The 22,488-nt window shown below is 44.2% G+C and overlaps 1 protein-coding gene across 2 annotated transcripts in view; it reads right to left on the reverse strand.

The window, feature by feature from the left end:
* Positions 1-22,488, reverse strand: part of RIT2 (Ras like without CAAX 2) — a 284,090-nt gene that overhangs the window by 154,439 nt on the left and 107,163 nt on the right. For both annotated transcript variants that reach the window (XM_053295131.1, XM_053295130.1), the window contains one exon: positions 10,238-10,311. In XM_053295131.1, coding sequence (XP_053151106.1) covers positions 10,238-10,311 — 74 coding nt within the window. The remainder of the gene's footprint in view (positions 1-10,237; positions 10,312-22,488) is intronic.

The following is a 22,488-nucleotide window of genomic DNA, read 5'->3' on the forward strand; positions in this document are numbered from 1 at the left end:
AAAAAGACTGCTCTTCACTTTGCTGGAGTGGTTGTGGGATGAAGGACACCTATTTTCAACTTGGGTAGACCTGTCTTAGGGTCTCATACTTTTGGACAGAGGTTTTCATGGAGATGTGCACAATTACAAACCACAAAATAGAATGATGCCCCCAGCTGGCTTTAGTAAATGTATTCTCTGGGGTCAATACAGATGTGTCATCCAAAAAATTAATAGTGTTTATAGTAACTGCTGCCAGGTTAGTTATAGCCAAACATTGGAAAAATCAAACATTGTTGATGGACAGCTGGTACAAGAACCTACAGCATATCACGATCTCCAAAAAGCTAACCCATATTATTCAGTCCCATGCAAACCAAACACAAATAATTTTTTTATATTATTTGCTCAGATTTCTTTCTCTACACTAATAGGGAAAATTTCAGTTGTTTTCCTACCACGGACAATATCAGAGTGTGGATGGATTGAGGTTTGTTGTATTTTATTTTGCTGTTTTTGTCTGGATCTATATTGTTTATCTATATTATAATTCTGTTCTAATAAATTAAAAATTAAAATTATTTTTTTAAAAAAACTCACTGAGGGAGGGCAGGATGCCACATTCTTTAAAGGAGGCAGTTGTTAGAACTCTTCCTAAGAAGCCCACTCCGAATCCCCTCATGATGGACAATTATAGGCTAGTCTCCAACCTGGTGGCTGACCAGCTCCAAGTGGTCTTGTAGGAAACTGATTATCCAGACCCATTTCAAACTGGCTTTAGGGCAGACTATGTGGTTGAGATGGCCTTGGTCAGCCTGATAGATAATCTTTGCCAGGGAATTGATAGAAGAAGTGTGCCTCAGCTGATTCTTTTTGATCTCTCAGTGGCCCTTGATACCACTGACCATGGTAAACCTCTGGATCACCGGAGGAAGTTAGAGATAGGAGGCACTGTTTTACAGTGGTTCTGCTCCTATGTCTTGGGTAGATTTCAGAAGGTGATTTTATTTGTTTGTTTGTTTATTTGTTTGAGACATTTAATATACTGTGATGTTTGGTGACAGTTGCTCTTCAAAACGGAAGCTGCTATATGGAGTCCATCAGGGCTCCATTCTGTCACCAATGCTTATTAATAGGGATGCGCAAATTGATTCAGATACAAAACTATTTGTTCCCAGTTCTTGCTGATTCAAGTGACTTGTAGACAGAACAAATTGCCCCTATGCTTAATTGCCCAGATTTGGGTACAAAATAAATCACCCAGCTTCGAACACACACACCCCAATAAGGTATTTGGACCTCCATTTTGTGACCACAGTGGGTTAGGTAGTAATGCCCAATGGGTGAAAACTACCACCCAAATTTCAAACAAATTGGCAAAGGGGTGATTTTTAACAATTTTTTGAAGTTGGTGCATCTTTAAGCTTTCCCCCATAGGGAATAATGGGGATTTCAGCAACCTTATAACTCCATGCCGGGGGGGGGGGGCAGGGTGGCCTAGAGTAGGTTCTGGTGCGTGGTAGTGCTGAATGGATGCAAGGAAGCTACCACCTAGATTTCAAAGAAATTGAGCAAAGGGATAATTTTTAACAATTGTTTGAAGTGCACATTTCTTTAAGTTTTCCCATAGGGAATAATGGGGAATTTCAGCAAACTTAGTTATAACTCTCTGAGGGGGGGCAGCAGGGGGGCCAAGAGTGGATTGTGGTGGATAGTATTGCCCAATGGGTGCAAGGAAGCTACCTCACAGATTTCAAAGAAATTGGGCAAAGGGGTGATTTTCAACCTTTTTTTGAATTGGCATATCTTTGTGTCAGATTTGGGGCAGAAAAGGGTTTCCAGGGGCAGAAGAGTGGGTCAGGTGGTAGTGCCCCAATGGGTGCCTGCTACCACCTAGATTTCATAGAAATTGGTGAAAGGGGTGATTTTAAATTTTTTTTGAAGTTGGTGAGTCTCTAAGCTTTTCCCCCATAGGTAATAATGGGGATTTCAGCAGCCCCATAACTTCACTTGGGGTACATCAGGGTGGCTCAGGACTGTGGTGTAGTTAGTGCACATAGGATGCCAACCACCCCCCAAACCAGAAGCCCATGGGGCACTGGGTTTTGTTGTTTTCAATGTCTGAGGTATTCTAAGAGCAGATTCTCTGGTAGGAAATGCAACTGGATTCTTTCTAAATTTATTCATCATATTGCAACAAAAAAGATTGTGAACGAACAAAGATGAGCAGTGATAGGGGATTCTAAGTTCTGAACTTAGCGCTGTTCTTAAGTTCTTGTGTTTGTGAGCCCCCAGTCCAATTTCTGAAACCTTTTATTTGTACATCACACAGATACACATACACACAGACAGACATACACACCTGCCATACCCTGTGGCACAGGAAGCTGTTCTTAAGGAAAAGCATGCACCCAGAGCTCCTTGGATGGGCAAATTCATTGCATGGAGTGGTGTGTGATCTTTGTGTGATCTCCCTGCCGGCTCACACTCAACCCCTTAAACACAGCACCCAGTAAGGCTGTTCACACAAGCAGCCCTACCTGGGCTTCCACAGTCCTACCCAGGTAGGAATGCTCGTGTAGAGTGCCAGGATCAGATCCAATCCTGGCACTCTTCACCAGGGTAGCCCAAGTTTTTCACCCAGGCTTATAATGAGGTAGAAGCATGCAGCATGCACTCATACCCCACTCCCTGATCATATGAATGCTTGGGTTGCCTGCAGCCTGAGAATTCATAGAGATGGGTGACTAGAGCACTCAGCGATGGGGAAATCCCTCAATGCACCATGCTCTTTGTGTGGTGCATTGTGGGATTTCTGGAGGCCAGGCTTCATTTCCTCAGCCTTCAGAAGGCCCTGCTGCTCCCTGCAGACAGAATAGTCTGGGAGGGGGATAATCAGGGGAGGGACAATCTGGGGGTGGGATAACCTGGGTGTGATCCTGCCTCCCCCCGCCCTGTCCTCCCCTGCCATTTTCAGAGTTGTGTGAACAGCCTTACTATGTTTCTATGGCTACCTTTCTCTCAGAAAACACACACAGAGAGACACACACAAACCCAGTGTTGGAAGCAAACTCTATCCACTGTGAAATTCAAAAGAATTTCCATGACGTGCGGTGAGGCAGTTGCCTCAGGCGTGGGTTTAAGGAATGGCACAAAGGCTGATCTCCTCCCAACTCAGATGCACCCACCTGCAGATGGGTATGTGTGTCATTTTGACTTTTGCCTCATTAGTAAAATATTTTAGACTACTTTGGTTTTGACTCAGCTTGTAATGCACTCTGAACTGAGGTAGGGTTGCCAGGTCCAGACGATAAAGGTCAGTGATATATTGAATTATATTGTACTAGCTGATCCAGCGCAGAGCATCTGTGCCCCTAGTTCACCACCGCCGATTTATCCCCCCACCCCACTCTACCCCACCCAACCCCACCTTACCCGCCATCTTCTTTTTTGCCTGCCCGCCATCATCTTCTTCTCCCCCAGCCTTCCCACCCTCCCACCCGCAGCCACCTTCTTCTTCTTCTTCTTCTTACTCACCCACCTCCCCCAACTCTTTCTTTTGCACTGCTCGCCCAGCTGCTGCCACCATTTTCTGGCTGCCCGCTGGCCAAACCAGTTGCCAGTTGCAGCTGCTCAGCCACCCACCTGCTGCCTGGTTGTAGCCACTCACCCACCACTGGTTTTTGGCCAGCCGCCACCACCACTGCACCCACCATTTTCTTCCCTCCCACCTGTCCCGTAGCTATCCGGCAGCTCTCTGAAGTCTCGCAAGAGGAGCCATGCAAGGGATTAGCCATGGGTACATCTTGGAGAATTAAATATATAGATTATTTGCATGTAAAATGCCCAAAGCACCAATAGGTAGATATATATGTGTTCCACTTAAATAAAGTAACAATTATAATAAACTTTTAGAATTATTGTCAGCCAATGTGGGAGGTTTTTTTTTTTTAAAAAAAGAGTAAAACTGTTTGTTTTTCTCTCTGTTTTAAGTCTATGGATTATTTTAAAAACTGTCAAGAAATAATAATAATAATAATAATAATAATAATAATAATATCCCCTCTGTTGTTTGTAATCACCATGACTCCACTTTCACAAATACTAAACAAAAGAGGCCTTGGATACCAAACATCTGAAACATCAAGTAAAATGAACCATCTGCTGTACATGGACGATCTGAAGTTGTATGGAAAGTCCCAGTCAGAAATCGAATCACTGCTAAACACTGTCCGTATATTCAGTAGTGATACAGCAATGGAGTTTGGACTAGACAAGTGTGCTGCATTAATAATGAACAGAGAAAAAATAAGAAAAACAGAAGGAATAGAACTGCCCAATGGAAGCAACATCAAGAACCTGGAAGAGAAAGAACATTACAAATACTTGGGCATTCTCCAGGCTGATAACATCGCACACACTGAAGTTAAAAGAAATATTGGAAGTGAATACATCAGGAGAGTTCGAAAAATCCTCAAGTCCAAACTCAATGGCGGGAACACCATACAAGCCATAAATACCTGGGCTATACCTGTTATCAGATACAATGCAGGAATAATAGACTGGACCCAGGCAGAGCTAGAGACGCTGGATCGTAAGACCAGGAAAATCATGACCATCAATCATGCTCTGCACCCCCATAGTGATGTAGATAGGCTATACCTCCCTCTCAGCTCAGGTGGAAGAGGAATGCTGCAAATCCATCAAACAGTAGAGGAGGAGAAAAGAGGCCTTGAAGAATATATAAGGGACAGTGAAGAAGATGCACTTAAAATGGACAATAACAAGAAATTATTCAACACCAATGAAAAAAAGCAGGCCTACAAGAAAGAACAAGTTAAGAACCGAGCAAAAAAATGGAAAAAATAAGCCCCTGCATGGTCAATATTTGCACAATATAAGTGGAAAATCAGACATCACCAAGACCTGGCAATGGCTTAAGAATGGCAACTTGAAGAAACAAACAGAGGGTTTAATACTGGCTGCACAAGAACAGGCACTAAGAACAAATGCAATAAGAGCAAAAGTAGAAAAACCAACAACAAATAGCAGGTGCCGCCTCTGTAAAGAAGCAGATGAAACCGTGGACCACCTAATCAGCTGTTGTAAAAAGATCGCACAGCCTGACTACAAACAAAGGCATGACAAGGTAGCAGGGATGATACACTGGAACATCTGCAAAAAATACAAGGTTAGCACAACACTAAGCTCCCAACCTAGCAGAATTAACTAGTGCAACATCCTTGCAGGAGTGCAACATTTTTGCACTAGTGCAGCAATAATTTGGATGTCAACCAGTGAATGCATAAGGAGACAAAGAGCTTGCACCCACTAATCATGGCCCCCATACTGATGCAACCATTCGCTATGCTCCTTTGACACCTGCAAGTTTCACAAATGAGGAATGCTGAGTGTGGGGTGGATTATTCCATCATTCCGTGCAATTTGAACCCATGGTTCAAGCAGAGATGATACACTGGAACATCTGCAAAAAGTACAAGCTACCTGCAGCCAAAAATTGGCGGGATCACAAAATAGAAAAGTAGTAGAAAATGAAGATGTAAAAATATTATGGGACTTTCGACTACAAACAGACAAACATCTGCCACACAATACACCAGATATAACTGTAGTCGAGAAGAAAGAAAAACAAGTCAAAATAATTGACATAGCAATACCAGGTGGCAGCAGAATAGAAGAATAAGATATAGAAAAAATAACAAAATACAAAGATATACAAATTGAAATTGAAAGGCTGTGGCAGAAGAAGACCAATATAATCCCAGTAGTAATTGACACCCTAGGTGCAATTCCAAAAAACCTTGAAGAGCACCTCAACACCATAGGGGCCACAGAAATCACCATCAATCAATTACAAAAAGCAACTTTACTGGGAACAGCCTATATTTTGCAATGGTATCTATAATAACAACAACAATATTGATAATAGAATTCTGGCATCCCAGGTCCTTGAGAAGGACTCGATGTCTGGATAATACAAACCAGTCAATAACACCTGTCTGACTGTGTAAAAAATTATTATTATTATTATTTCTTGTTTACAAGAAATTTGTAATTCTTATTTTTCTATTTCTTTTTCTTCTATTCTGCTATCCCCTGGTATTGCTATGTCGATTATTTTGACTTGTTTTTCTTTCTTCTCAACTACAGTGATATCTGGTGTATTGTGTGGCAGAAGTTTGTCTGTTTGTAGTCGGAAGTCCATAATATTTTTACATCTTCATTTTCTACCACTTTTTCAATTTGATGGTCCCACCAATTTTTCGCTACAGGTAGCTTTTGCACATGTTCCAGTGTATCATCCCTGCTACCTTGTCATGCCTTTGTTTGTAGTACACAATTCTGAGCACAATTCAAAGTGTGGGTACTTACCTTTAAACCCCTGAACAGCTTGGGCTCTCGCTACGATGATGTGCAAAGCAGCTCTGCTTTCATTCTGGAGCTGCCTTGGCACTTTGAAGGACCCCCAATTGGAACTGGAGCTTGGGAGGGGTTTGTTGCTTTACTTTCTCAAGGATCGTGGAAGCACCAGCACTCTGTCCCTCCCCCTGCCTTGCCACTCTCTCAGCCACTGTAGGCCAACGGGAGACAAGCCGGCTCTGTCTATTTTATTTTATTTTATTTTATTTTATTTTATTTTATTTAAAAGTTAAATAACTTTTAAATTACTCCCAGAAGTTTTTCTCTTTTAACTTCTTCCCCTGAAGTCCTGGCACAGAAACATGGTTGCCTGGACATGGTAGTATTTGCAGGGTTTTCTGGGATGTGTAGAATTTTCTGCTGCCGCCCCTGAAAAATACTACAATTCCTCCCCCCAAACCTGCATGTTTCCCAGGACCTCAGGGAAGTCAGCTTTTTAAAAACTACTTCTGGGAGACATTTTAAAATGATGCTGTGGAAAATACTATTCTCTTGCGGCACTTGGATGGAAATAAACATTGAGCCAGCTTGTCTCTTGTCCATGCAAAGGAAGTAGCTGCAGGAGTTGGGGGAGAGAGGAGAGGCAGGGGGATGGGCTGAAGCGAAGTAATCATTTCAGGAGAGATTTGTCTGGTTCAGCCACTTTGCTTTGGGACACATTCCTTCCAAGCAAATCAGCTACCGAAGATTTGCACATCCTTCCTGACTAGTTACCTGATGATCCATCTCTCCTCACATCAGCCTCTTCAGACACTGTCCTCATGAGAGGTATTTCTCTGGGTGCTCCCTTCTTCCAAGCTGAAAATCTGGGGAGAGGATATTTTTCCAGCTGTAGTGCCCCAGAGGGATGTGCACAAAACCGGTTTTGCCGGTACGGTTCAAATCTGAACTGGATTCAAACTGACCAGTTCAACCACCAAACCGGTTCAAACTGGTTCAAAACTCTATTGGTAAAGGGGAATCCAGTGAGGAATTTTCTCAGGCCTTTTAAATCCTTTTAAAGTGTTCTGTACTAACTGCTCTTCTTTCCTGCCGTGTGCTTATTACTGCTTAATGTTCTTTATGCTGTTTTTTACTGTATTTTTAAAAAACTTTGTGAGTCACCCTCAGAGCACTTAAGTGTTGAACGGTGGCATATACATCTATTAAATAAAATCGATAATAAACACATAACTGGATAGCCATTAAAGATGAAACATCAGCTGCATTCATTTTCTCGTGCCTTTGAAAACTGGAATTCAAAAGAGCATTAATTAGCATTAATAAAAAGGGGGGTCCATGGAGACCCACAAGACTTTCAGTGTCGTGGTATTAACAATGTTCAGTCTCAGGGAATGGGCTGCTTCAAACAACAGAGTCTTAGTTTTCTGCCAAGGTATTAATAAGATCTACCTATCATTTCCATTTCTCTATTGAACATTAGCAAAAGGGAGGGAAATGTTTCCATGTCTCTGATCACGGCAGTTGTTCACTTTTCTTTCTTATTTATTCATTTATTGTTCGATTTCTATTCTGCTTTTCATTAAAATAATCTCAAAGGAGGTTACAATATAATTAAAACACTGCACAATTGAAATACAAAAAGCAGTTATTAATGATGAATATAATCTCTATTTAAAAGTTTCAAAACCTATATAAAACAATGATACACAAAATGCAGAGTGGCAACAGTAAAAAATAGACTCTGAGGCGGGTCTCACGATCAATGAGACCCGCCAGGGGAGGGTGAGTGGGGAGAGCGGGCTTAGCCTGCTCTCCCCACATATGAGCAGGGCGGCCGTGGGCGGCCGTATCAGCCACCCACACGACTGCCGGCTCCGTGACGGAGCTGGCAGGGGCTGGGGAGTTCAGGGGCAGTGCGGCCACCGGAGGCTCCAGTATGCCCTGCGTGAGTGTGCAGGGCATACTGGAGAGACCCTCGAGCCTTCCGGCTGGGGATCTACTCGTGAGTACCACGGCACAGAGCCATATACCACGGCTACTCACGAGCCAAAAAAATGGGTTTGCAGAGCGCTCACTCCACAAACCCGGTTTAAGGGGAGGGCTAGTTTGGCAGGTTAACTGCCTGAAAGCCACTGGGCTTGCCTGTGAGCCCGGTGGCTCCCACCATCAGGTGAAATCATGCTAGGCTCCCCTAGCCTGATTTCGCCTGATCGTGGGAATAGCCCCCTAATTTAAAAGCCTGGGAGAAAAGCCAGTTCTTTATTTGTTTTCTAAAAACTGTGATGGAGGCTGAGGAGAGGATGCCAGCCAGGAGAGCCTTCCAAAACCTGGGGGCAATGACTGAGAAGACGCTGTCCTGCATGCTCAACAGCTGAGTCTCCCTCACCATCAGTACATGGAGCAGAGCCCCCTCCGATGAGCTTGTCAAGCAGACAGAAATCCTTGGGAACAGGAGGTCCATCAGATATCCGGGGCACAGACCGTTTTGAAGTATCAAAGCTGATATGAGAACATAAAGAAACTGAGCATTCGCAGCAGCCAGGTGTATTTCCACACAGTATCCCACACGCATTTTCATTTTCTCCTGTTTTATTTGAAAAGGTATATACAACACTTTTCTCTTCTATGAGGAAGGACCACATACCTGTTCCACCCTCCATTGTCCTGCTGAAGTGAGGTCACAATGTGCATTTTGGTGACTGCATTTTAGCAACTGCTGAAGCAGACAGACCTCTGTAGCCATTACTGCTGTGATAGTGCAAGGCCAACAATTATCTGCTGCCTGCTGGAGCACTTTGCGTTTTTCATTTGGGTGCTCTCCTACAGTGAATGAGAAGGGCTGGGAGGGCATTGGAAGAAGCCTCTCGAACAGGGTTTCTTAACCTTTTTGCACTCGGTACTTAACCTTTTTGTACCTATGGACTCCCCAGATCCTTAAGTACTTGCCATGAATCCCATGAACCCCTACCCCATTTGTATGTTTTCATAAGGCTAAAGCCCCATAAGTGTAAATTATGGGGGCGGGGTGAGAATTCAGATTGTTACTTTAAAGAACTTTATTTTGGCTCACCTGGAAGCTAATTAAATTCAGTACTGCAAAAATTTTCCATAGACCACCTGGTCCACTTCAACCTTAATCTGGGTTAGGTTGAGCCCTGTCTTAACCTAACCCAGGTTGAGAACCCCAGCTCTAGTGAAGACACCGAAGGCCTTCTCACGGTCAGAAAGAAGGGGTAGCCTGTTTTGCAGGAAGGAAGCCTGAAAGCACTTACCTTCCGGCAGATAATCAGGACATCACTGGGTGGGTGGATCACCTGACCATATGATTGGCAGCTCTCCTGCAGGCCGCCCACGCTTCTCCGTGCCTTGCCTGGTTGCCCTGTGGGTCGGGCTCAGGGAAGCACCCTTGGAGTGTGTGGTGCATTACTGAGAGCCCCCTCCTCCCTGAGTGTTTCTGCGGCAGCTGCAAGCAGCCATGGCAGACACACGATCAGTTAACCCAGTGTTTGGGCATGCTCCTGCCCAAAACTTGGGTTAAGCGGTGGGCTACCAAAGAGGGCTCATCACCACACCACCACCAGGAGCTGCGTGGCTCCCAGTGGTTCACACACGCAGCAGAAACCAGGCTGCGCTCCCTTAGCCCAGTTTCTGCTGTGTGTGTGAATAGCCTCATCATCTTAAAGGGCTCTGTCCTTTCCCCAGGATTTATCTTAAGTGCATCCAAATTTCACAGCTTTCTAAAAATCTTGGAAATCTTCAGATGTTTCAAAAATGGGGGAACCCCAATCACCTCTGCCCCCCGCCAAACTATATTTGAATATCAAGTCAAAATTTCAGAGGCCACTCAATTTGTTCATGCAGAGGAAGTACTCACTTGTCCAGCAGTATCCAGAATGTCCAGATAAGCAGGCTCATCGTCTATCCGCACTTGTGTTTTATAAGCATCCTCTGGTGGGAACACACAACAGAAACAAAATCAACATGATAGGCAGGACAAAAACAGGATGCTAGGGATAAAATTCTGTGTTACTGTAATCCCATTGTGTGTGTATTTATGATCCTTTAAACTAAGGAATTAGCACTGATAGTTGCTGCAGATAAGTACTGGCCAAATCTGGTAAAAGGTAAAGTGTGCCATCAGGTCAGTGTGGACTCCTGGTGACCACAGAGCCCTGTGGTTGTCTTTGGTAGAATACAGGAGGGGTTTACCATTGCCATCCTCTGTGCAGCATGAGACGATGCCTTTTTATCATCGTCCTATATTGCTGCTGCCCGATACAGGTGTTTCCCATTGTCTGGGAAACATTCCAGCAGGGATTCGAACCTGCAACCTCTGGCTTGCTAGTCAAATCATTTCCCCATTGTGCCATTAGGTGTCTCAAATCTGGAGGGATTACCAAAATAGCTTGGGGTGTACCTTTCAGATTTTTTTTCAGCTGAATCCGAAGGGGGGCCCCCCAATTTGAATAGTGTCTGAAATGAAGCCCATTGAAACCCCAAATCTCCGAAACCAAAGCAGAATAACAGGCTGCCAATCTCCCCACCACTCCCCCCCGCTTCCGCCCCAGCCCATTCCCCATTCCCCGTTGATCTGTTCTCCTTGTTCTGTTCTCCATCCCCAGTTCCCCCCCACCTTCTGTTCTCTTTCCCCAGTCCATTCTCCTGTCTGTATGCTCCCTGGTGCCAGACTCACTCGTTCCCTCTCTGCCATTTTCACCCACCTGCCTCCTCTGCCAGGGCCCGCCACTTCTGCCTCCTCACCCCGCCATCCGCCGAACACCCATGATGGCTGTGTGCCACGCTTAGGACACTTGTGCTCACTGCCACTCGCACTACGGAGCTCTTGGGCTGGCAAGCCAAGCTCCCTGTCCCTACAAATAACATATTTTGGTTGTATCCCCATGGGCAGCTTGGCTTGGGTGACTTTGTTTGTATGTCATGTTTTTCTACCACCTGATATATGCATCTCTATGCAGTGTGCAGAATTAAAACACAACAAATACAAAACAAAATAAAAACAGTAAAAAATGCACATACAAAAATAAAAATAATCTCAGGAGAGAAAAACAAATTAAATAGGTTAAAATTAATTTCAGTTAAAATCCTTAAAAAAAACCCAAGCAGGTGCGTTTCGAGGGTCTTCCTAAAAACAGAGAAGGAGATGCTCTTATTTAATTAGGGAGCATATGCCAAAGTCCTGGGGCACCCACAGAGAAGGCCCAGACTTGGGTTACCACTAAAAGAGCCTGCGGCAGCCATATATGAACCTCTCCAGAAGATCTTAATAGGAGACAGGGTTCATTACAAAGAAGACCTACTTGTCTTCTTATTTTGTATTTGTCTTATTCTTATTTGTCTTCTTCAAAGAAGACCTATTTGTCTACTGAGGTGAGTCTCACGATCAGTGAGACCCACCGGAGGGGATTCTGCGGGGAGAGGGGGCTTGGCCCACTCTTCCTGCAGACAATCCAGGCTACAGCCCTGGGCAGCCAGATCGGCTCCCCACACGACTGCCAGCTCCGTCATGGAACCGGTGGGGGCTGTGGGGATCGGGAGCCACGCGGCCCCCAGTTTTGCATGCATGTGTGAATAGCCTCAATGTTTGAACAGACCTATGATGAAAAATAGGCCTATTAAGGCCATTAGCCACGAAGATAATATGGAACCTTCATGTTCAGTGGCAGCATACGTCTGAACACCTAGACAGGGGTGCAAAAATGAAGGTGGGCTATCCAGCAGGACAAATGTTGGCAACGAACTCCAGGAATCCTAAGCACACATTGAGGCTCTACACACGATCTGTGTGCAGAGCCCAACCAGGCTCTGCGAGGATAGCGGGCCGTATCGGCCACCGATACAATTACCAGCTCTGTTGCGGAGCCGGTAGGGGTGGCAGGGATCGGGGGCCATCCAGTCCCCGGAAGTCCCAGGATGCCCCACACAAATGTGTGGGGCATCCTGAGGAGACCCCCAAGGCAGGGAGGCTTGTTTAAGCCTCCCGGTCAGGAGTCTACACATGAGTTGCCGCGGTGCGGAGCGGAGCTGCGGTGTCTCGCAATCTTGAAAATGGAGTTAGCAGAGCGCTTGCTCCACTAAACATGTTTTAGGGGAGGGTTACTTCGGCAGGCTAGCTGCCATGGAAACACGAGGCTCTCCCACAAGCCCGCTGGTTCTCATGATGGGGGGAAACCGGGCTGGGCTCCCTTAGCTCGGTTTCCCCCCATCGTGAGAATAGCCTCTTTATGAAACTGCTGGTACATTTATTAAATATGAACACTTAGTAAAAATGATTGACTTTCCCTCATTGTGGTAGAATTTCCTCCTCCTCTGAAGCCAAGTAGAAAATAAGCACCAGCTAATACTTGTATAGATTATTTTGCTCCACTGTATATTTCATGCTCTGTCTAGTTATACATATTTTCTTGTTAAGGTTAAATAGAGCTGAAGCATCAGACAATATTTACACTGCAGCAGAGGCTGGAAATTATCGGCATTGTTTAATTAAACAACAATGCAGGCCATTTGGTGTGTTTCTGGTGACTGATAGCATGCCTCAGTTGTGCAGTGAACTGTGAGGTGAGAAGGAGGGCCACAAGCTTCTTACAATGCACCAGCGAAAGGCCATTTATCAGCAGAAGCATATGGCCAGCTGTGTCCTATGGCATGATCCAGCAAGCTCTCTGCTACAAAGAAGCATTACCTGAGCCGACTGATACATGGCGTTCTCAGATATGGATGTTAGCTTTGGAAGGTTCATAACATTTGTGGAAAATATTTGTCCTGATTCACAGCTTAGAAAAAGGTCAAAGCTGAACTGTGGAGCACCAGCTGTCCTCTTCTGACCATGAATGAGAGCTCACAGAGTACTTTATTTATTTAAAATATTTATACCCCGCCCCTCCAGTACACTACTGCTCAGGGCATCTTACAACATTTATAAAATAGATACACTATAAAATGAGACTAATGAAATTAACCAATTAAGTTAAAGAAGTTAAAAATCCAAGCTAAAACCACGATCAGAACTACAGTTTTAAAGATTCAAATTAAAAGGTATTAAAAAAGCTAAAAACTGAGAATTATAAATAACCTACCAGATATAAGCAACAGATGAAACACGAAAAAGCCTCTTTAAAAAGATGTGGTTTTAGTTCTTTTCTAAAAACACTGAGGGAGGGAGCATGGCAAAGCCCTTTGGGGAGAGCATTCCAAAGCCAAAGGACCACAGCAGAAAAGGCCCTGTCTCTAGTCCACACCAACCAGATCTCTGTTAGTGGTGGGGCCATGCGCATGGAAGGTTCCTGAGGGTAGTAAGTCTGCCAGGTAACAAGAGCAGGTAAGCTCAGAATGGAACTGAAGGCCTTTGCATAATTCCAAAGAGACAACTTGCTCTGACAATGTCTGAAGCTCCATTGAGAGCTTATACACTCCCCAGGTCCGAGTGGCCTTCAGAAGCTTTATCCCTTTCCTGAGGGTCAGAGGACCTTAAAGGACCGATCCGGCCTCGCAGTCACGGAAGTGCCCCCCCCCCATGCTCAAGCCTCTTCCTGCTTCAGACAAGCAGTCACGGAACACCTGCCATCACGGGTAGGGCTTTCCCCTCTTCAGTTAAGCCCTGCTGTAAGCATGAGCAGTGGGGCGTGGGGATGATTGACACAGCAGGACCTGGACTCCCCCCTCTGCACCACTATACATGGCTACAATGTATAATGTATAATGTATAAAACCAATGTTGTGGTTTTATTTGTATTTTTTTTTGGTAAATTTTTTATTCATCTCTTTTTTTACTTCTTATATAAGTAATAGATGCATATATCTGATAACCTTTTACAGAATAAACCCCACAAACCCCACACCCTCTCCCTCCCCCTCCCCCCTCCCAACTGTCAAGCAACTGTTTCCAAATGTATGTATATGTACTTTGCAGAGCATGAACTACAAAATAAACATGCATTTCAATCTTTCTGGCTTGTCAAAATGTTTTCTTCTGATCTACATAAATCAGATAGGGCAAACATCTTTCTAAGAAATAATTTTTGTATGATTTGTATAACACCAAATTAATTTGTGAGAAGATTTGAACCAAAGTTGTCCATATTTTATTGAACCGTAACACGGGACTAGGGACTTTAAACAAATCTTTCCAGTGCTTTGCTACAACACTTTTGATTGCTACCAAGAGCAATACTATCAATTCTTTAACTAAAGGTTTGTTTACATCAAAGTGATGCAGAAATATGGCCTCAGCTGTTGGGGGGCATCTAACTCATGCAATCTCATATATAACCTGCAGCCTTGGACATAGCCACCACATGTGGATGTAAGAATATATCTGGCCGCATCTCATGTGTGTGCTAGCTGCATCCGTGTTCAATATCATCTCATCAGTATTTAAATCACAGACTATTTTATGTTAAGAGAAGATTATTTTCAATGATGGGATGGCCAGATTTTAGCCCAGTCTTCTTCGTTCAGTGGGTGGCCACCCATCTGTTGAAAGTGTGAGGTGAGCTAAGCTGATTTAGTGTGTGTACACACACACACACACACACACACACACATTATTTTTAGCCACTCCCTCCCCCTTGATGATCAGTTGTTCTATCATTGTTGAGTGTTCTGTTTCCCCCAGGTAACCATTCAGTTCCAGGAAATACCAAGTCTGCAAATCTTTAAACCAGGGAATTGAACATCCAAATTCCGTTTCTAATTCAGCCTTTGATTTGCACTCTTCTTTTCCAACAATTTAGCTTCCTTTAGTATTATTGTGTGCTCTCCACATCCCATAAGCTTTGGAACTTTGTCCCAGCATAAAAGCTCTTTGCCCTAGAAAGGTAGCTGCCTTTGATCTTTCCCAGAATACTTTGTTTCTCCATCTAACCCATATTGCTAAGGTAGAGGTCAAAAACAAGATTTATGTAATGTCCTGTGATCTCTCTTTTGGAGGCTTCCAAAGCATTTCCTCTAGGGGCCTTTCTTCTGTAAACTGACCTTCAGTATCAAACCATGAGGTACCTTGACCTCTGTCATTTTAATAGCCTGCATCACTTGTGCAGCCACATAATACAAGGTAATATCTGGCACACCCGAACCTCCCTTTTCTACTGGTGCTTGCAAGGTTTTGTGGTTTACTCTAGCTTTTTTGTTTCCCCTTATGAAGCTATTTATGATCTTTTGCCATTTAAATAAAGTTTTGTAATGTATTTCAATTGGGATAAACTGAAATAAAAATAATATCCTGGGTATTACATGCATGCATATTGCCATAATAGTCCTAATCCGAGATATGTGTATACTGTTCCAACAAAGCAATTCCTTTTTTATTTTGTTTAGAACAGGAGTGAAATGGATTCTGTACAGTGAATCTCTTTCCAATGGAATAATCACTCCTAGACTCCTAAAAGCCCCATTTTCCACTTTAAAACCATATTGCTCAATCTGGGGTTTGGTTTTTTTTGCTTTCAGAACTCAAATTGAATAATCGTACCTCTGACTTGTTAGAATTGATTTTCAGCCCTGACACCAGCCCCTGTTGCTGCAAAATAATAGCCAGTTCCACTTTTGGATTTGAGAGGTACAGTGACACATCATCAGCAATTGCACTCGAAGCTATTCTCACGACCAGACAAAACCAGGCTAAGGGAGCCCAGCCGTGTTTTAGCGGGTCGTGTGCTGCAAAGGGAGCAGTGCAACTCCTGGTGGCAAGCCCGCTTACCACCACCACCCCATAAAGTTAGTGGAGAGAGCACTCCACTAACCCCATTTCTCTGACAGACAACTGTCTCCCCTTGCCCTATTATAGTTACGCCCCTGAGGATTATGTTGTGCAGTGTTCCACCTGCATTCTGAACTGGTAGAGTCCGAGATCAGTTTTTGCCCAGTTATGAGTTGCTTCTTTTAAACATCTCCCCAGAGATAGAAAGAAAAAGGAAGAGGACTAACTTTTAGCAGTACACCAAGTGTCTTCTAGAAGAGAGGTCCAGCCATATTGCTGCCAGACACAGAACCAGCCAGCGTGTTCTGTCTGCCCAAGAGGGTGTGAGTGTGCCACTCTGTGTGCTGTATATAGCTTTTGAAAAAGAAGAGCATCAAAAAAGGTTTGTGATCTGGTGCAGCTTTCTGTTTGTTGTTGAGAGCAAGAGAGAGATTCCATTGGGCACTTCAAAATAGTTCTCTGAATCCCAGCCAGCCATATTAGGAATGCCTTTGACCTGATCATTGTAGGTAGCTATTTGCTGTTAGTATTATTTCCTTCTTTGGGATGCCTCGGTCTTTATTCAGAATAGCAAAATCAACCTTCATGACCCCCATATGAAAGCCCTTCTCCTCTCACAACCAGCCAGTACTGGCAGTCAAGCAAGACTAAATGGAGCCTGTTATTCAATATTGTTTTCCTTATTGATTTCCATTCTCGGTACAATAGCATTCTATCCCACAAGCTCTCAAAGATGTTGATGCAGCAAAACAACCCATCTTCATTTGCTCCATGTCTCTGCTCTTTAGCTTGAACACTATTTAATTGGTTAATTAGGATTTTTGGCATAGAACTTTGATTAGGCCCCATTGTAGACTCTCTTAAGAGCCATGTTCAGATCACCTTTCCACTGTGGGTTGCTCTCACACCCACTTCCCTACACAGCCCCTTCCCACCACATTAGAGCAGGGGTGGGCATACTTGGCCCTCTGGATGTCGATGAACTACAACTCCCATCATCCCTAGCCACAAGGCTGGAGTGATGGGAGTTGTATTTCATCAACAGCTGGAGGGCCAAGTTTGCCCACACTTGCTCTAGAGAATGAGCACCAGCTCAGTCCATGAGACACACGAACAAAAAGAAAGATTTTGCTGTTAGATCGCCCGTCACACTCTTACCTCTCCCAGACTCCATATCCAAGCCCCAACCAGGTCCCAGAACTTTTGCAGTCAGAAGCTGGCTACCCTATATACATTTCACACATGAGTAGACTGCTTGTGTGTCAGCAGTTTATGTGAGGAAATACATTCGTGGCTAGTTTATTCTGAACCCACTCTTTGTTTTTATCATTACCAAACATAGATTTTTATTTTTACTGGCGACATCCAGACTTCACAAAGTTCAAAAGATGGGCATGAAGGAAACAGCCTTCTCCTAAGAAAATTCTCTGATGTTTCTCCTTGAAACATCCCTGAAATTCTTCTTCAGATCTCAGTGGCTCAAATACAAAGCAAGAATGCACTGCTGCCGCCTCAAAGCAGCCTAACAAAACTTCCAAACCACCTGCATCGGTGAGCTGGGGAAGTGGTAGTTTTTGACAATCTCCCTTTCCCCAGGAAGCCTTGGGTGCCACCCTAGAATATGTCCCTGAGGGCTGTGCAACCATCAAGGACAATTCTGGGGAGGCACAGAGTCCTTCTGGGGGAAAGGGAGGGCATCATAAATGGCTGTTTCCCCAGTCCACCAATGGCTGCTTCTCTGGTGGACTGGTGTAGTTAGTTGGGAAGTTCTGTCAAGCTGTTCTCTCACTGCACTGGTGCATCCTTGCTTTGAATCTCAACCATTTTCTCCTTTGAGGAGAAAGTTTCTTTTGCATTGGAGAAATTTCAGTTTTAAGCCTAGTGATATACCACCTCTGGACATGGTGGTTCCACATCACAGCCAATAGTAGTTGGTAAACCTATCTTTCCAAACTAACTTAGTGGGAACCCTTCTCCCTGATCTGCTATTTTTGTTATGGATGTGCAAGAAATTGTTGACATAAGATAATGACATAAGCATTCAGCAATAGGTTCCCTCACACACATTTTTATGTGGTACAACCTCAGTAGTAATTCTTCCATAGCTTGGCTCATAGTCTTTGGGGAGCAAAGTTTCTGATGCACCGAGCTTTAGATTCAGCAAATGTCCAGATCTGTATGAACTCATGAGAATTGGCCTGCGATAATTTCCAGCTCTTACTGTTTATTACAATATATGTTGACCATTAAACAAATTGATCCTCATTACTGTTATGGCAACTATATAAATGCAAATCAGGCTTGGCATGGGAATGTCTTTCTCTCCTCTATCTATATATTTTCGTATTTACTTTTACAGCTTAACTGCTCAGAAGTTAATTCCCTTTGAAAAGCAAATTGTGCCATTGGATATTATATTAAAATTAATTAAGTCCTTGAAATTCGATAGGTACCACACACACAGCTGAAGTGCTTAAGTCACCAATAAGGAAATACACATGCAAATAAAGAAAACAAATTGCCGAGCGGTACCTGAAGTAATAAAAAAAAATTACTGACAGCGCTAATTTCAAACCTATCTCCTCTACTGAAACAGCCTGGCATGTGCTACTTTCAGATTTGCCTTGGACATATTCCATTTCACTAAGCTTTACACAGAAGAAATTTCCAATGTCATTTCCTTTCTAAATGTATCAGGCAAGTTTCAAATTTCAAAATTCCGCAGGTAGAATTCAGTTAAGCATGGTGTTTTATATATGGCTTCCTGGGTTGATGTGAATGTCCCCTCCCTAGACAATTGGTCATGTGCGTTAACAGAGCACTGTTCCTTGACAGCTGGGAATCTCTCTCCAGCCATTAGGAATGCAATACCCATCAGAGTTTAGGAAGGAGACACTTAGCTACTGAAGGGAGAAGAGAAATTGTTTGGAACCAATTTTGTGTTTCACATTGTTGATTTCAGGCTACACACAGGCATAATGTAAGAGGTTTATTATGAACCCATATAAAGCTACCTATTTATCATTGAGATCTGCTTCAAAGGGCCCACTTTGTATTTCCTCATCATTTGAAGAGGAAGACACTGATGACACTGAGTTTGGGAACTGCCTCCCATGAGAGGTGAATTCCACCCTTAGCTGTTAGCTTTCCAGTGGCAAGTAAAGATTGTTTTATTTCATAGTACATTTGGACCCAATGAGGGGCTATATTCATGATGATGATTATTTCTGCTGGTGGCTGTATTTATTCTTTTATTGCTTCTTTTTGCTTATAGAATTATTTGATGCTGAGAGTTGCCTTGAAGAATGTCAGCACACAAAGGAGGGTATGTATGTATGTATGTATTATGTATGTATGTATTTATTTATTTTTAATGAATACAATTAAATCAGTGGGGCTATAACAGTAGATGGTGGATACCTTTGAACCCCTTTTGCTCAGTATATTTGCATTTGTAGCACCCTGGAGAAGATCTGCAACATTAGCTTAACTCGTGCAGAGCATCTGCACACTAGTACTCGATTGCTCCCCTCACCCCCTGCCATAGCCCTTCTTCACCTCAGAGATCTCTCCACCCTCACCCGAGCCACGCTCCTGCTCCTCCCCACAGAAGCAGCAGCAGCAGCAGCAGTTGACGGGGCCCTTCCTCGCTGCTGCCACTGCCATGGCCGCTCGCTCCCCTCAGGCCACTGACAGGCCTGGGTCCATCCCTTGGCTGCCTGCCTCCCTCTGCCTATGGCCTTGGTAGCCCCAAACAGCAGCAGTGGTTGTCTGGGCCCTTCCTTGCTGCCAATAGGCGTTGCCATGGCGGTTGGTTCCCCTCAAGCCACTGACAGGCTCGGGCCGTTCCTTGCCCTCCTTCTTTCTCGCTTTCTCTCTCCTCCACTCACTCTTCTCCTCTGTCTTTTCCCCCTTCCCCTTCCCCTCCAATCCCTCCTATCTATCTATCTATCTATCCTCAACAATCAAGAACATTTTCTAGCCAGTAACAGTTGCATTCCAACTTTCCTTAACCATCACAGACTCCTCCTCCCTATCTGCATATGGAATCCCCACTGCCCAATCACCATGGTGCTTCTTCTCCCACAGGCTTCTCTTCCCTATCTGCATATGGAATCTCCGCTGCACAATCACCACGGTGCTTCTGCTCTTGAACTCTCACGAGAGCTGCCATGCACGGGATTAGCCACAGGTATGCCTTAGAGAATTATATATAGAGATATTTCTACTATATTTGGAAATGCACTCTAAATTTCTTAGAGGTACCTTGACCAGCTTACTGTATTTCCTAGACCCCATAACCTGCACAGAAAATGTTGTCATTCGTCTGAATTCATGATGGGCATGACGGGTTTGCCCCACCAAGCAAGTTGAAGCCCGTGGTTAGGGGGAGTGTTGATTGGTAGAGGGGCTTGATAGAGTAGACCAATCTCATCGATAGTGCTTGAGCCTGCCCAGGACTTCATTTTGCTCATGAGTAGTTTCCCTCCCTCCCTGGAGCGTTTGATGGTTGTCCATGTGGGGGCCAAGTAGGACTGTTTTGGCTCTCCATGAATGGGGGGCCATGAGTTGAGGTGTCATTTTGCTTACCCCACACTATTTCTCCCACTTAGTTGGGCTTTTCTGGTCACAGCTGGCAGGCACAATGTTAGTCTGTGGAACCTAGGTCAGATTTTTGGTAAGAACTCTAAGCTACACATGTGGCATTATGAGGAGTTCTAATCATTCCCTAGAGGCTTCACAGCTCAAGGAGTCATTGCTGGGGCTTCTCTACCCAGGGCATTGTCAGCCTTCAAGGCTTGTGGGGGGGTCAATATTGATCATATCAGGGTGGCTAGGAGGTGCAGTCAAGAAATACGCCACAGACTAGCACAGTAGGGTTGCAATGAAGGCCCTGGAAAGGATATTTAGATGCTGTAACTTGTCTAAACCTACAAAGATTAGAATCATTCAGACAGTGGTTTTCCCTGTGATGCTCTATGGATGCAAAAGCTGGACCTTGAAGAAGCGAGATAGAAAAAGCATTGCCGCTTTTGAACTTTGGTGCTGGAGAAGACTTTTGAGGATACCATGGATAGCCAGGAAAACAAAAAAATGGATCCTAGAACAAATCAATCCAGAATTTTCACTCGAGGCACATGTGTCCAGGCTCGAACTATCATACTTTGGACACATTATGAGAAGACCCAGCTCCCTTGAGAAGTCCATCATGCTGGGGAAAGTTGAAGGAAAGAGAAGAAGAGGACAGCCAGCAGCAAGGTAGATGGACTCGATTATGACAGCAATGAATGAACCACTCAGAGACCTTAAAGACCAAATTGAAGACAGATCATCCTGGAGAGAATCTATCTATGTGGTCGCTAAGAGTCGACACTGACTTGACGGCACTCAATCAATCAATCAATCAATCAATTAATCAATCAAGAGGAGCAGCAAGCATCCCCAGGGCTCTGGTGCTGCCCTGAGCTGGGGTGTTGAACCCAGGGTTATGTTATCATAGGACATAAACACAGGCTAGCTGGCTCACAGCTGGGCCTTTTGCTTAAGAATATATCCCACGCTGTTGGAGGTTGAGTCAGAGGTGCACCTAGGTAATTTTGAAGCCTGGACCTTTGGAGGCCTCTGCCGCAAGTTAAGCATCATTTTTAACACCTAGGTTCTTGAGGGCACAAACCACACCACCCAGGACAGACTAAAGAAGATTTGGGAGCCCCAGGAGGTGTGGAGGCCCTGGACTTCAGCCCCAAAGTCCAGGGGTAAGATCGCCTCTGGGTGGAGTGTCAACACTCTCTTAATTGGCTGCTGAATTCCAATAAAGCTGTGGCCCTTTTCTTTCAGTTTTGGCCTTGTATTTTCACTGGTGTGGAGGCAAACTGGATTCCAGAATATAGTGAGTGTCGAAATGCGGGTGATGAGCAAAACCTGTTCACTGCTTCCTCTGAGCCAGGGGTAGAGCAAGGTTTTATTTATGCATATATTTATGAGATGTATAAACTGCCTAATAAAACGTCTTTAGGCAGTTTACATACAATTAAAAAAAGCTTTTTTAAAAAAAACCTGAAGTGAAGACGGGTCGCCCCACCCCACTGCATCACCGCCTCCTCCTTCAGAGAGGTACACAAGAGAGAGCACCACTCCACTTTCTCAGTAGCTCAGAGACATTTGTCCCCCTTATTTGAACTGCAGCTATGCCTGTGCCCTGAACCAAGTTTTTATTGAAATGTAGCATTTGGAACTGAGTAGGGAGATGTTTTCCCTCCATCTCTTCATTACTCTAGAGCAGGCCTGCTCAACTTTGGCCCTCCTGCAGATGTTGGCCTACAATTCCCATAATTCCTGGCTATTGGCTGCTGTGGCTGAGAATTATGGGAGTTGTAGTCCAAAAACAGCTGGGGGGCCTAGGTTGAGCA

The sequence above is a fragment of the Hemicordylus capensis genome, chromosome 2 (genome assembly GCF_027244095.1).
Source record: "Hemicordylus capensis ecotype Gifberg chromosome 2, rHemCap1.1.pri, whole genome shotgun sequence".
Lineage (NCBI taxonomy): Eukaryota > Metazoa > Chordata > Lepidosauria > Squamata > Cordylidae > Hemicordylus > Hemicordylus capensis.